Source organism: Poeciliopsis prolifica, unplaced genomic scaffold (assembly GCF_027474105.1).
Source record: "Poeciliopsis prolifica strain line A6 unplaced genomic scaffold, Auburn_PproV2 SCAFFOLD003, whole genome shotgun sequence".
Taxonomy (NCBI): domain Eukaryota; kingdom Metazoa; phylum Chordata; class Actinopteri; order Cyprinodontiformes; family Poeciliidae; genus Poeciliopsis; species Poeciliopsis prolifica.
Window position 1 is genome coordinate 2,690,263 of NW_026562378.1, and position 15,833 is coordinate 2,706,095.

The window sequence follows — 15,833 nt, forward strand, 5'->3', positions numbered from 1 at the left end:
TTTTTACTCAAGCAAAAGTAAAAAAAAAAAGGAATTTGATAGCAAGTACTGAGTCACTATCAGTCGTTTAATTTTTTAAAAATGACATCATCAGACAGACCAAAATGTGAAATTAAGTGGGAAATGTTGGTGTTTTTAGGACCGAAATGACAATAATCCATATCGCAAAAATAATAAAAATCAAGCAAAAGAAAAAAAATCGATTTTGTTCAATAAACAAAACTGATTTTTCTAAAAAATAAACATTTTTCCTTAAAAATTATTACTTTTAAGGGAAAAAAAGTAATAATTAATATATTACTAGTTACTACCCATCTCTGGTAGTTGATGAATCTTTTTGTCCACTCAGATTGACATATTTTGCATAATCAAACCGACAGAGAAAGTCAGTGTGATATTATATTCACTGACTTGTAGAAATCAGTTCATGCTGATTCCTGCTCTCGTGGACTGGATGAAGTTGTGGATCACTGACGGTAGGGGGCAGCATTTCCTCATTAAACTGATGAAAATACAGAGTGTTCACACAGTGTGATGCTGTGTGATGCTGCGTGATGCTGCGAACCTAATCACCTGTTTATTGAGTCATGTCTCACCCTTATAGTGTCCAGTTATGCTAAATTATTTTTGTTTTTGGGGGATTTATTTGGAAGTGTTTTTACATTTGTTTATTTCTGCACCAAAGAGCAAGAAAACATTTAAGTTTGACTTTTCTTTTTGTTAGTAAATGAATTGAAAATCTTGAGAACAGTTGTTATTTCCACTGCTGGTTATTTCCCTGCTCCATCTTTGTGATGTCTGTCATCTGCTCTGACAGGGTATCAGCTTCTAGCCCAGATTCTGCCAGACGGTTCCTCTTTTCTTAGAGCTGCCAGTTCATCACAGATCACCGGATTCTGTTTCTCTGCCTGCTTTCAGACAGCAGCTAACAGGTTCTCACTGCGCTTCAGATCCACAAACTTCAGCGCTCCACCGATCTGCCTGCTTGGTGACACAGTAGCTGTCTGCTGCTGGATGTAGAAACTGGATCCGTTAGTTGTATTTTACTGATGGCTGTGTAAGTAATGAAGTCACTTCTAAGGGTTTTACTGTTGCTTTTGAGCTGAAGCTGCAGCAGAAGTAGGCTTTCATGCTGGGTTTAAGGTTCCCAAGACGCTTCACCCGCCTTGCCTGCTGCTGGTCTTCAGAGGGCCCAACAGGTGGCGCTGGTGCATGTCAGCCTGGCCTCTGTCAGCACGACGTGTGTGTGAGTGACTGAATGTAGTGTGAAGTGCTTTGGGGTCATCTAGACTCCATGAAGGCCAGAGGGCTTCATTAACATTAGGTTTTCAGCGTACAGTCATAACATCAGTGAAAGTTGAACGTATGTCGGTTTTTGACATTAAACTTTATGAGTGTTGAATGTGTTTTGTACAGAACATTTACAGAAGGCAGGATGTATCAAACATTCACCTGGGAGATGACATTTTCTTCAAGTAGAAATTTAAAAAATACACAAAAAACCGATAAAGTACATTCAGAGAAGGAAAATATGAATTAGAATAGCAAAACTGAATTTTAACTCTATACTGAAGCAGCATCACATTCCAGTATGCCAAATGTGCAACGCAGCTATCCTTGCTCATTACAAAGAGAACGTCTTCACTCATCCACGTTTACTATTAGAAACGCCTGCATTTGATATTAAACCCAACATTTATCAAAAGCTGTCAAGGCAGCCACTGAAATGGAAACGAACACAGGTTGATGGACGATACGTTCGCTTTTGCTCTACAAACACATTAGCTTGGCGCCTCCGCTCAGAGGTCGAGCGATATCCGATACTGCTGTGCTATCTGGGCTAGTTCCCTAGCGAAGTCTTGGACTTCCAGCAGGGCCTGCTTCTCTGGGTAGTGCACAGCGGCCTTCTTGGTGGCCACGGCCAGCTGCTTGAGGAGAGCACACAGGTGGTTGCTCTTGCACAGGAGGTTTTTGCAGGACCCTTGACGATGGGCCTCCCTGCAAAGAGTGTCCAACAGTCTCTGCCCCACCATGATGACCAGCTTACTTTGTGAGATGAACTTCTCCGGCGGCTGGTTATTCTGAAGGCTTTCCACAAACCCACCAATAGCCTTTTGAAGCGCTCCGAAGTAAAGTCGGCAGTGCTCCGACAGGGAGGCTGACTGCTGTTCTTCTGTGCTGCTGCTGGACTCAGACGAGTTACGCTTATTGTCAACCTGAGAAGAAAAGACATATTTTTCTCATATTTCTTTAACATTCACATCAGAGCATTTTTTTTCTTATTTGCAACTTTGGACTGGCAAAAGGTATGGCCTTTTGACTGAAAACTGAACAAGCCGCTATAAAAACAGGAAGCCATCCATCTATTATCCAGCACGCTTCCCTCGTTGGGATATGAGGGGGGCGGTTGCCAATGGGCACGAGGCAGGGTACGCCATCGCAGTGCAACACAGAAACGAGCAATTATGCACGTACACCTGAGGAAGACTTAGAGAGACCAGTCAATCTGACAGTCATGTTTTTGGACTGGGGGAGGAGAAGCTGGAGTACCCAGAGAAAACCCAGGCATGAACAGGGAGATCATGTAAACTCCATTGCACAAAGACCCCAGGCTAGCACGGCTAATAGTGCTACCAAGTGCACAGCCTGGAAAACAGCTATATAAACACAATGATAAGTAACGTCTGCAGTCAAAGAAAAGATGATGGGTGGGCAGTTTTAAGAACAACTGTATTTGTTCATGATAGCTTAGTGTTAGTGTTAAGGTTTGAGTAAGGTTTGGGAACCTATGTTGTTCAGGCTTCTGCCTCCAGTCAATTCAACTTGGAAGAGGGCAAGGACAAAGACCGGGTCAAACACTTTAATGAATGGCAGACCACATAAAACAGCTGACCTTATGAGACCAGGAGCCAGGTCTGAGTGGAGCTCGTAGAGTGATTACGGGAGGTTTAGTTGGCTCCTAGGCTGAGGCGGTTTCAGGTCTGAAAAGCTATAGGAACCCCTTCCCACTTTACCGCACTCACATAGGTGCTATGTGAGCATGCGGCCCCGGGCTTGGCAATTCCCTAAATCAAAATCTGCCTCTAAAGCCGTCACTGGAAAGTTAAGGAGCTGTGAGTGAAGCTGGACTCAACCCCCGGGAATCAAACTGGGAACAACTGTGTTGAGGCAATCTGTGTACAATGTGCCTGCTCTGCCACTGAGCCATGTGATGCTCCATGTGGACGGCTTTTTTATTCAAACCTCTGTGCTTGACATAGGATGTACCTGAGAAATATTATTTTCAAGCACAAAGGTGGTTCAAAAGTATAGTGAATGTCAGATCAATTTGGTTGATCACATAAATGATCAAAGAGCAATGCATTGGCGTTTGTGGTTGTGATTCCAGAAAATATGGGGAAAAAAAGCAACGAGATAGAAACTTTTCATTAAACTTGTCTTGAAGTGTACACAAGTTGTAGCCAGGTGTCTGATAGTAGATAAAAGACGAAATGCATAACACAAAAAGAGTTACATAGTACCTGTTTAGAGGCTGGTGAGATGTTTTCTTTTGGACCTTTAAGTATTTCTTCTGGCTTCCTTTCTTCAATTTTTCTCTAAGAAAAACCGAAAAAGGATTAACTCAAGCAATTGTACTTTGAGTTTTCCTTGAAAATTCATGACGTTCAACAGCCGTATCCAGCTTTGTATTCTGTACATTGATAAAAATCTACAGAATACATTTTTATCAATGTAGAATATTTCACCTGTAGCTCGACGTAGTCATTGTCGTCTTCCTGCGATTCTTGTCCTTCTTCAGTTTTGTCAGGACTTTTCTTGGTCTGTGGTGGACTTCTGTTGTTCACAGGCTCTTGGTCTTTTTGAGGAGTTTTAAAAAGAAGCTTACTGTTCCCATAGATGATGGACACTAGGCGCTTGACATCGTCAGGTACAGTGCGCGCCACCATCACGAAACGATCAAGCTGGTCAGGGTTCTGGGTCTGGCCTGCGTCCTGCCAGAGTGAATCGAGGGCCCAGCCAGCTGTGTTCAGAGAGCTCGCTGTTTGTTGTAGGATCACACCAGAGTCTTCTACTATGGACAGCTGTTTGTAGAGCCTGGTTTGCAGGTTGGTATCAGTTAAATGACGAGCATTGCCCTTAATATCAAGGGCAAAGTTGAGAAAGCATGTCACGGCTGATACGATTGTCTCTGTTGCTTCCTTGATTTCTTTCAGGTGTTTCTCCAAATGGTTTTTACACCTCCAGTTGCTGCTTACGAAGTCCATGAGCTGGGGCATCGCCCCGCAAACAGAATCCTGAAGCTCAAGGAGTTTTCGGCAAGCTTCTTCCTGGCTGAGTGCCACTTCTCGAAGAGGCTCCGGGGACGATGAGCTTAAGGATAGAGAGTCACAAGAGCTGGTGGAAGAGCTGGAGGCCGTGCTAATTCTTTGATTCAGTACTGCAGAGAGACCTGGTCTGAATTGCTCGTTTTCTGGTGCCGTAGCCTTCCCGCTTCCTGGGAGGTCATTAAAAGCCGTACAAGCCAAAAAGTTCCTCATCCGCTGTAGACGCACCCTTTTCAGTTCCAGAATATTGTTTGGGTCACCCCTTGTCTCAAGGGATTTATAATCTCCTGGAGGATCACTCACCACCTGCGGGGGAGGGTCTTCTTTGGGTGGAACATCATATGGTGACTCCTCTGTCGGCTGCTGAGTTGGAGGTTTGTGTGAGTGTTTGGCACGGGGGAATGTTTTTGGCTTGTCAGGAATGCAGGGTTTTGGCGTATCATAAATTGAAGAGTTTGGATTTGTTTTTTGAGCAGGTATAGTGTCATACAGCTGCCTGCAAGTAGCTCTGGGTGGCAAGGTGTCATAGGTGCCTTGGAGAAAACTTTGCTTCTCAGAACCCGCGGGTACGTCGTAGATCCACTCGTGTTTGCGCAGATTAGGAAGAGTGCTGAATGCACTGAGAACTTTATGTTGGTATTCTGTGCCTGAGGGAACAGGGATGTCATAGTTTGGGTCCTGAGCCAGAGATGGTGGCACTGCATACACCTTTGAAAAAAAAAAAGTAATTACTAGCCTTTTAATTCTGTAGAAACAAAGCATTCATAAACGTTTTTTGTATCAATAATCAAGTTCGATTCCAGCTTCCTCCTGCCATGTCGATGTGCCCCTGGCATTGCCTACCGATCTACGTATCTGTGTGTAACCTAGATTGAATTTAACGGGTGTAAAATGCGAGTGGTCAATATGATCGGAAAAGCTCTATACAAGTTCAGTCCATTTACCTTTCAGAGCATTTCTCTGTCAATCTGAACACGTTGTCCAAACTGTGGTCTATTTACATGCAGGCATATGAGAACGGAAAAGTTGCACGTTGATCTGATTAATATTCAGAACTACCTCATAAAAGACGGGTGGAATTAATAAGCAACACATTTTAAGAAATGTAAGAAAAATATAAGTACAGACAATTTGAAATTGTGAACCTGCAAGAGATGAACTCATAAGTGAAACTTCTTGAATAGGAAGCCATAACGTGACTGATAGTGAGATAGCATTTCAACGACGGAATATTGCTAAAAAAAAATAATAATCTTGTTTTAATCATTTGTGAAGACATTTAAAACTTACATAAGAGTCTGTTTGACTGTTGCTCCTTAAACTCTCCAGCGTGTCGGACATCTTCTCCGGCTCTGAAACTGGAGCAAGAAATTTTGCCTTTGGGATTTGGCTTGCAGGTGATGATTCCTGAAAAGGAGAGATCATACGCCCATGATGTTATCTGGATAAACCTCACCCAGATGGCAATATAAAATAAATAAATAAATAAATAGACAAATTGTGATTAATGCGTATGCTTACAACTAAAAGAGAAGCTTGTCTTGCTTGGGACGGCACGTCGTAGACTTCCCTTTTGGGGCTGGAAGCCAGGCTGGAGAATAGAGGCTGCAGACATAACGGCATGTCGTTAGTGCCATGATCAAAGCTGCAGCTACCTCACTGACCCCTGCATTAAACACATTTATGGGGACAGTGTTTTTCTCTGAAGCCTGTTGAGAAGCCCATTATGCATACACTTGGCCAATTAACGCAGCTTTGTAATAGAAACCATGCTGCTCAGTGGATATTAGGTGGCTACTGTCGAGGGGAACACCACTACCCTGCAGCACAAGAGGAAATCATGAACACATGGGTGTGTTTCTTCCCAACAACCTGCACCCGTACAAACTCGTGTGTGTTTCTGAGGTCCCGGGCAGTAGGGATGGCTGTTTGCAGTTAAAAGTGTCTGAAGTCCATGTCTGTTTGTCTTTTACGGGCCCATAAAGACCATGTTGCTGCATGCCTATCCTGACAGAAAGCCCCCTGGACCCCCATATGTAAGCTCTTTTGCCAGCAGGAGTTTCACAGCTTTGCATTTCTCCCCATCATTTTCAATTATGTAGGTTTTACCCTTCCAGAGGAGGACAAGGTTTGATTTCACACCAAAATATGTGGAACAGCGGTTGAGTCCCTTCTTAAACTGCACAGAAATGAAAGGTCAGTACCTTGTTCAGGCCCGGTCCGTTGGTCTCCTGCCTCAATGCTGACGGGATTTGGCCGCGTGGAGCAAGCGAGGGCGAAGACAAGTCTTTGCAAATCCCGTCCATGCGTTCGTAGGTGATGGTGCTGATGGGCTGGGGCGGGCTCGGGATCTGGTAGATGTTTGGCACTTTGACGTGACCTTTAGCTTTATTCACAGCGGGCTTTTCGGCGTCGTGCCTCGCGGGCCCCGCCGCGGTCACAGCCTGTGGCAGGAGCTCCAGTCGGTTTGCGGGGGCCAGACCACGGCGGCCGTGCAGGGAACACTTCCACCAGCCGCTGGTGTCCGACACATTTTGCTCCATCACCATGACGATGTCGCCTTTTCTGAAGGCGAGTTCGTCCGCACACTCCGCGACGTTGTCGTACAGAGCCTTGGCAAATTTACTCTGGAACGCAGAACAGAGAGGATGGAGATGAGGAGGATAAAGCAGGCAGAATGTTTAAAAAAAAAGAAGAAAAAAAGAAATTTTATTACAAAGTATCGCTACTTTTGTTTGAATAAAAATTTTGGATTCTCAACCCACTGAAGGAAGAACAAACATATTTTAACTACAAATCCACCAGAGACACACACACACACACACACACACACACACACACACACACACACACACACACACACACACACACACACACAACCGCGCACACACACGCGCACCCACACACACACACACGCACACACGCACGCACACACACGCGCGCACACACACACACACACACGCACACACACACGCGCACCCACACACACGCACACACACACACGCACACACGCACACACACACACGCGCGCACACACACACACACACGCACACACACACGCGCACCCACACACACGCACACACACACACACACACACACAGCTGCAGTTTTTGTCAAGATTTTTATTGAATGAAACCAATTTAGAAAAAAAATGTCTTTTGCCTAATTTTATTTGTCACTGAAATGAATTATTGTCATTTTGCTCCTAAAAATACCAACATTTCCACTCAACTTCATATTTGTCTGATGATGAAATTCTTTAATATTAAGTGATTTATAATTTGACTAGTTACTTAGTGCTTTTTACCAAATACTTTTTTTACTCTTCCCTCAGTAATTTGAACAGCTAACTTTTTACTTTTACTTGAGTTCAATTACGCAGAAGTAGTGCTATTCTTACATGAGTATAACTTTCGGGTCCTCTGCCCACATGTTTCTGGTTTGGCCTGCTGTGGCCTCAATGTGTTTCCTGGCCTGGCACGTCCCACTTCACAGCTTTCATGACCAAAAAGTGTCGTACCTCATGTCATCTACACCTTTTCACTACCACCAACTCTGCCCTGAATCTGCAGACCATATCACTCACATCAGTCCTCAGGGGTCTTTCTATCGTCTAACACTACACGGCATAAGAGACCCCATGTCGGGACCCGGTTGAGACCCCACACCAGATGTAGTTGTAAATGAAAATGTTTTGGTTTCAAATGACCCAACATTCTCTGTATTTTCACTTCCTGTTTGTGCTTTCTGCAGAAAGATAAATGAAAACCACGCTTCTGCTCAGTTCCTCTGGCAGGCTGTGCAAAGCCAGAGCCCGTTTTGCTCATCGTGTTCCTAGCCCCAGGTGAACCGCTGCCACTTTGTCCAAATGCATCCCTTCCTCGCCCGCTGCGCTCCCCTGTCGTGCTACATTCATACAGGAAATCGAACCCTGACCAGGCTACAGGAAGTGTAGCAACAGTGACATCCTCTTTTTCTGTGATGGTTCTTGTGGTGAGAGAGCTGTGAGGGAAACAAAGCTTTTTTGGGGGATGATGACATATATATCGAAACTCGAACCGCAAAGCCTTGTGAGTTCACAGTCAACACTCGGCGGTCAGATGTGTTGCATGGGTGTATGCACTGCTGACCTTACTGATTCACACAGACTTATCGGTGGAGCCGAATCTTAGCCACCGTTTCTGTGAAGACGTGTTTGCAATAAAACATTTTCGCTTTCGCAATCGAAACGTCATCTTATGTAGGTTTTACATAGTGGCTGGTTCCGTTGCATGCAGGTGGTTAATGAAAATTCCCCGCAAGCATGCGGTGGCAGCTACCTTCGCTTTGACCAAATGCAGCGGTCACAAAACCCTATGAAGTATCTTTGCTCCAGTTTCCAGTGCAGCCATCTTAGTACGCTTGAAATAAGACAAAATAACTTAGGAGAAACTTTTTGGGAATATATAGCAGCTTGGAAATAATTGTTTAATGTTGATGGAAACGTTTCAGTTACATTGGCAGATTATTTTACTTACAACATGGAAAATATCTCATCAAGTCAAATAATCGTCCAGTGGAACGGAAACGTTTCCATCAATGTTGAGGAATTGTTGACTTAAAACAAGCTCCGAGAAATTACTCGTTTTTGTCTTATTTAAAGTTTCCTAAGATATTTGCACTAGAAACCAGACCAAAATTATTTGGTAACATTTTTGGTTCTTTGCAGGGCCTGGATAATCCTGGACTCGCCTGCAAACAGATCGGTTCACCAGAAAGGCCTTTACTAGCGCTGACCAAACCAATCCGTAGAAAAGTCGACGTGAAACTGATTAATAACTCATTTCAAATTTATGACTCATTTGTGGCTCATTTGAAGGTTTTCTGCTTTTTAAATCTAGAAATGCCAGCGGTGGGCGGCATCAGTAGGAAGGACGGCTCACATGTCGGACCCGACACTCCCACACCTTTTCAACCCACCTCGCTCTATCTGCCTGTACTTACCTGTCGTTGAGTGGTCAGCCTCACACATGTGAGGAAGTGTTCCACAGAGCCAGGGATAAATAAAGGCAGCAGGCCTCACCCGGCCCTCCCTGCAACAAAGAGGCCTTTCACCATCAGACATCCACACACTCGGCACCTGTCGCGGTGCGAGCCTGCGCATTGCGCTCACAACAGCGTGCCTCGACACAAGACACACACACACTGGCTTTCTAATCCTTTGGGTAATGCTACAGACATGCAGCGATGGCCGGCGCTTTAAGTCTTCCCTTCTACCTTCACTCTGAAAAACAGATTGCGTGACTGCGGCGTGCTTTCGCCATGTCCTCATCGTCTGATGCTCATGCTGTCTGTCACCCGATCTGTCACGGCAATTATGTGTAAAGAAAACAATAAAATAGGTAGTTTCATTCATAGCACTTCCACCACTGCCTGGTCTAGTTTTTGCTAATTAAATTCCTCATTTCAACGTCGTTCAAACCACAAGCCGACCTTTGAAATGCTCGGAGTTCAGCTGGATTGTCCTGAGGTCACCCCTCACCCCCCACAGCCTTGTGTTGGCCGTGTGTCTGTGCGCTGACCACTGCTTTGCAGTGACAATGTCAGCTTCAGCTGTGGCTCTGGGATTCCTGCACGCGCCTGCCCGTGTGGATCAGTCGCACGGACAGCTGGGCCCCCGAGGCCCTCACAGGCCCAGCTGCCTCTGCCCGTCCCCCTGCCGGACCCAAGCCAGAGTCCAAACGTGGAGTTCGTCTCGTTTGTCCGTTCGGCTGAAGACTCACAAAATTCAGCAGCACAACTAACAGGCCTTGAAACACCGACTGACGGAGGCTTCAAAATCAAAGATTTCCTCGTCGACATCTTATGTGCCGGAAGATCAAATCACACTGCAAAAACACTAAATCTCACCAAGTACTTTTGGTGAGATTTCTAGTACAAACGTCTTGGAATAAGACAAAATACTTACAAGTAACTTTTCAGCAAGGTATAGGAGTTTGTTTCAATTTAATAATTCTTTTATATTGATGAAAAGGTTCTAGCTCCATTGGCTGGTTATTTTACTTATATCAGGGGAAAATGTCTTGTTTTAAGTGAAATAATCTGCCAAACGAAGAAATACTTTTCAATCAATAATAAGGAATTTCTTACCTAAATCAAGCTCTTGCTGAAAAGCTGCTAATAATAGTTTTGTCTTATTTTAAGTGCAGCGAGATATTCGCACAAAAACAGAGAGAAAAATCCCTGGTGAGGTTTTGTGTTTTTGCAGTGTGACAACTTGCATCGCCATCATTAGAAATATGACTCTTGGATTAGAAAATACCACGGCAACTGTAAACTAGAGAGTAACAAACTCGACGATGAGTCAGCGTCTCTGATCTCTTCGGTTTCAGCTGCGGCTCCTGCAGAGCTGAGCGGCGGCGGACCGGCTGCTCAACTCTTCACCAGAGCCAGCGATCTGTGACTTAATACTGACCCAAAGTTAACACACGTCACCCATGAGTTTGGCAACGCCGCCTTTGAGTCATGCAGCGCTGCACAGACACGGTTGCAGAACTCTTGACAGAGGAAAGGAGCAGTCGTTGCTTCTGAACACGAGCGGAGAAGGGAAACAATTGGTCAAGTTTTCTTTGTTCTTAAACTGCAGGTTGATTCATGGTTATGATTAGAGCTGCTTAAAAATGCTGCATTATGGGATGCAGCGCAGCGTGGCAGAGGAGCTCAAGCCCGTATATGGCAGTCGCATGTCCTCCATCTCTACCCGTTTCCTGTCTGAGTTCTGGGAATTCTGAAGGAACCATGCAGAGAGGATCCGTCTGAGAATATTGAGGAGGAATAAAAATGCTTTTCAAAAAGAACAAAGCGATATTTTTATATAAAGGAAAGATTTCACATGTTTCCATTGGTAGGGAGTGGGACGATCACTGGTGGTGCACTCCCTCCACTTCCTGTGTTTTCAGGAAGTCATCGGCGTTCAGCGTAAGTCAATGCAAACATGAGAGCACCTTAAAAGGTTCTGCAAACAGCACTGGCTGTTACTTTGTTACTGCTTTTTCCGGTTCTTAAAGTCTCACTTGAGGAATTCTGAACCGTCCCTTTAAATTATATGATGGCATTCCCGGTTGCCATGACAAATGAAACAAAGTACTTGAACCCTCAGGGTCAGCCTTCTACTTACACAGAGGCAATAACGTCAGACCAGGCCACGGTGTGGGAACAACACCTTCTTGTCTCTGACCTTTGGCCCTTTTGACAGACAGGTCACGACCCCGGCATCGGGTCAGCACCTCATCCATCATCCCTCCAGACGTGTAGCAGAGGCTGCACAACTGAGACCACTTCCTGTCTGAGGAGACTTTGACTGGAACGTAGAGATTCACCGAACCTGAAGGTGAAACATTAGATTTCCCATAATTCTTTGGGAGAAATCGAGTGTTCCACATTAGACGGACAAAGCTCTGGGGGAAAACACAGAAACAGTTTTGTTTGATGCACAGACATTTCGTTTCTGCTCCGCATTTCACGACAGACCTGGCGCCAGCTTTCGAGGGACCGAAGTTGGTCAACATTCTCTCCCACCCCGAACTCAAACGGCGACTCGCTCTTTGAGTGAGTCGCATTTCCTGTGTGTTGGAGTTCGTGGGAACAAAGTGAAAGACACAAACGTGGGACTGTCTGTGCTTGGAAAATCCAACAGGAAGCTTTGGAAGGCTTGTCAACATTCCTTGGTGAGAGCTAACATCCCACAGACGGAACATCCCGACTGTTTCCTCTGTGCCTCCGGTAGCTCACGTCGAGATTGGTGCGTCTCAGAAAACGTACGGCGGCGTTTGCCGTACACCGACCGGCTCGTGTCCAAATGAGATGGACGATTTAAACCTAAACCCGGTTGAGCTTCAATCCTTTGGTGTCGTGACTGAAACGGAGTGAAGCCATTGGAGACACGCGGCTCAAACATCCTTCAACCGTTTCAGGATGTTTGGAATGCATTCGTACATAAATTTGCAAAGCTAACAGTGGCAGCAATGAGAATCTGTACAGTTTACATCCATTCACCATTCCGATGATTGAGCAGCATACATCTTTGCAGGAGTTTTAAGAACATGAGTATTGGCTACAATCACTGGAAGAGACTTCACCTCAAACCAGTGGCGAAGTTGCCGAGTCTTGGGTAGAGCAGGATGCTTCAAAAACCACTGCAAAATTGGTTTTGGAGTTGTTGGAATAACAATTCTGTGTTTTCCTTCTCCCTCTTTGAAGTAGTTGCTAAGCTAAACCTAAAGGAAATGACATGCTTGGAAATGCAAATGAGAGCCAGGAGTAAAGGATGACACACTGGGGAACACCCTCTTTAGACGTAGATAGAGGCTAACAAAGAAGATCACCAACTGTTCGTGGTGGCCATTTTGTCCTGCTCGCTCCTAAAGGCAGCACGAGAAATGGACCGGCTGCGTTTTGGTATTAATAAATGGAATTTATGAATTCAACTCACTGACTCTTTTTCAACCTCACACATCAAGAACTCAGCATGGAGAACGGATGATTCTCCACAGAGCCAATAAAAAAAGGCTTCCTGGACCAACAGATGTTGACGGCTGCAGATGATGCGACGTTTCTCTGCAACTCGGCAGGAAACCAGATAAAACTGACGCCTAATCACCAAGCATGACGTTAGACGCCGACGCAGTGCGCAACGCCACGGGTGGGACAGTCTGTGGGACAGTCTGTGGGACAGTCTGTGGGACGCCTGAGGTGTTGGGCGCCGGAGTTTCCATGGCGAACAGAGCAGAACAATGAATTCAAGCCTCTTTGTTCTTTTTCATGCTCTGCAAAAACACAACATCTTTCCAAGTGTTTTGGCTCTTGTCTCCAATGCAAGTATCTTAGTACACTTAAAAAATAACTTACAAATAACCTGTCAAGGAGATGTAGACACTTGTTTTAAGTAAACAATTTCTTAATGTTGAGGAAAAGGTTTTTGTTCCTTTGGCAGATTATGTCAAGTTAAACAAGACATTTTTCCCCTGATAAAAGTAAAATCATCTGCCAATGGAACTAGCACATTTTAAATCAATATTAAGAAACTTAAAACAAGCTCCTATATTGTGCTGAAAAGTTACTTATAAGTCAAATTTGTCTTATTTTAAATTCACTAAGGCGTTTGCATTAGAAACTAGATCAAAAATACTTGGTAAGATTTAGTGTTTTAGTGATTTGGTCTTCCAGCACGCGCGCACGCACACACACACACACACACACACACACAGCTGGCTTCGCTGCACTGTAATACAAAACAGTTCAATAACAAATGGGCTGATGAAACATGAGTGTGACAACAGCAACAAAAAAGACGGATATGTGGGCGCAAACTACACAGCCGCTGCTGAAATCTGCTGCGTCTGCGTCACAGATCAAGCTTGGTGAATAAAGTGAATATGAAAAACATATTTCACTTTGCATCATTCTTCATAACGTCAACCAACTAATGGTGACACTGAATAGTAACGGCAGTAGCAAAACAAAGGAAGTGACCATAAAGATCAATGTGATGGATAAGAGAATTTTTTTTTTTTTAATGCAAAAACCCCCAGCAGATCCAAAAGGTTCTGATGCTGTCGTATCGTTTGGCTCCTGGATCCTGATTTGTTTACGCCTCAGTTGGGAAAAACTTGAGCCAACGGCAAACTGACAAACTGAAGAACGCAGCGGCGGACTGCAGATGAGCAGCTTCAACAATAGCTGCATACATGCATCAGACGTTCACACGTTCAGAAAGGATATGATATTTATGTCCTTCACCAGACTCTTCACCACGACAGACGGCTCGCCTCCTTCTCATTGGTTAAAGGAAGTCAAACGTTCATATTGTAAAATTAATCAGTTTGAAAAAAATGTTGCCATGTTTCCAGGGATGATATAGAGCAAGGGTGCTGAATTGATTTTCATTTTGGACCCAGTCAAAGTTCTGAATGTTCTTAAAGGGCCACTGTGTATTATAAAACCCATTAAAACTGTCAAAATATCAATAAAAAACTGTTTGGTTTTTTTCAGCATTCGATAGCTAGTTCTTAAAATTAAATAATTTGTTTGAACATCTTTTCACGCTGATCAGTCCATCCGGTAATTAATGACAATTTTTTGTCGTTTTTTTTTTTTTTTGGGAACAAAATCACAGATTTGAGAGGAATATTTATATTTGAGCTGATATGACATTAAATGTGACTTTTCATTCATCGCCAAAATGAGTCGCAGACCATGTAACTTGCCATTTAAACCCAACGCTCAGCTATTAGCTCATTTTGAGGAAAATAAATAATCAGGAAAAAAAATGTGGCGATCTGTTGATTTTGTATGAGTTTCACAAATTTGTTTAAAAAAAAAAACTGGAAGGGTTTTCAACAACAACAACAAACTGATAAACTGATGTAGTTTTGAGTTTAGAGGGCCGCATAAGAACCTACGGAGGGGCCAAATCTGGCCCCCGGGCCTCGAGTTTGACACACACACATCTGCCTGTTATTGAACTGGATCCTGAGCTGAATCCAGTCAGCTCGAGTCAGCTTTGGCTCATTGGTTGTGGCGGATCCATCAGCTGAACGCAAACAAACGACAAGATCGCGGAGCTGAAACCCGTCCTGATGCCGCCGTGGCCGCTCTCTGCAGCAGCTGCTGCAGCAGCAGCAGCAGCAGCAGCAGCACATGAGGCTTCCTGAAATAGTCCTCATGAAACCGAGAAAGGGATCCGAGTCCGATTCCAAATAACCTCGCAGAACGGAAGTTCCACCAGTTCAGTCAAGTTACTCACCAGCCAAAGCAGTCTATTTTTACAGAGTGGGTGATGATGAGGATGGTGATGATGAGTTCGGCTGAATAGAGAAGCTCCGCAAAGGGGAATTATCAGAGTGATGCATTTCCTTTTTGCGCTACAGTGAGATCACACACAGCGCTGCTGCTGCCGCATCAACTCTGGGATATTCAGGAACGGATCATTCCGTTCAGGAACCGCGGATCACCGGTTCTTCTTCTCTTACTGGGGGGAAAACTTTGAATTGCTCTCCCGGATGTTGCCCGGATCCGACGGACCTCAGAAATACTTTTTTTTAAAAAAACTGTTTTTACTTCTGCGACCTGCAGTCTGACAACAACAAGTTCTGGACCCAGCAAACACACACACACACACACACACACACACACACACACACACACACACACACACACACACACACACACACACACACACACACACACACACACTGAGAATCCACCAGTCCTCCTCGGGGTGAGGAAGCGGGCAGGCGGGACTCACCATGGTTGACCTGCAGTGCGTCCACAGAGTCTTCTCTGGACCATCTCAGCCGGACAGACTGAGCTGCCTGGCGGAGCTCCGAGCTGTCAGAGCCCCGGCTGGGCGGAGCTCCTGTCACACAGCCGGACCGCTTCCTGCAGCTCCGATTGGTCCACACAGTAAACACCCCCTCTGCCTCCCCCCCGTCCCCCACGTAATGCTGCAACTGTCCCTCCACTTTTCTA

The 15,833-nt window shown here is 44.8% G+C and overlaps 1 protein-coding gene across 1 annotated transcript; it reads right to left on the reverse strand.

The window, feature by feature from the left end:
• Positions 1–1,319: 1,319 nt before the first annotated feature.
• On the reverse strand, positions 1,320–15,652 carry cass4 (Cas scaffold protein family member 4). Its single transcript, XM_055024364.1, has 7 exons — positions 15,610–15,652; positions 6,530–6,952; positions 5,847–5,930; positions 5,616–5,732; positions 3,747–5,033; positions 3,522–3,596; positions 1,320–2,216 (listed from the first exon to the last, which is right to left on the reverse strand). Exons 1-7 carry the CDS (start codon positions 15,610–15,612, stop codon positions 1,800–1,802), a joined length of 2,406 nt encoding a protein of 801 aa, XP_054880339.1. The 5' UTR covers positions 15,613–15,652; the 3' UTR covers positions 1,320–1,799.
• Positions 15,653–15,833: the final 181 nt, after the last annotated feature.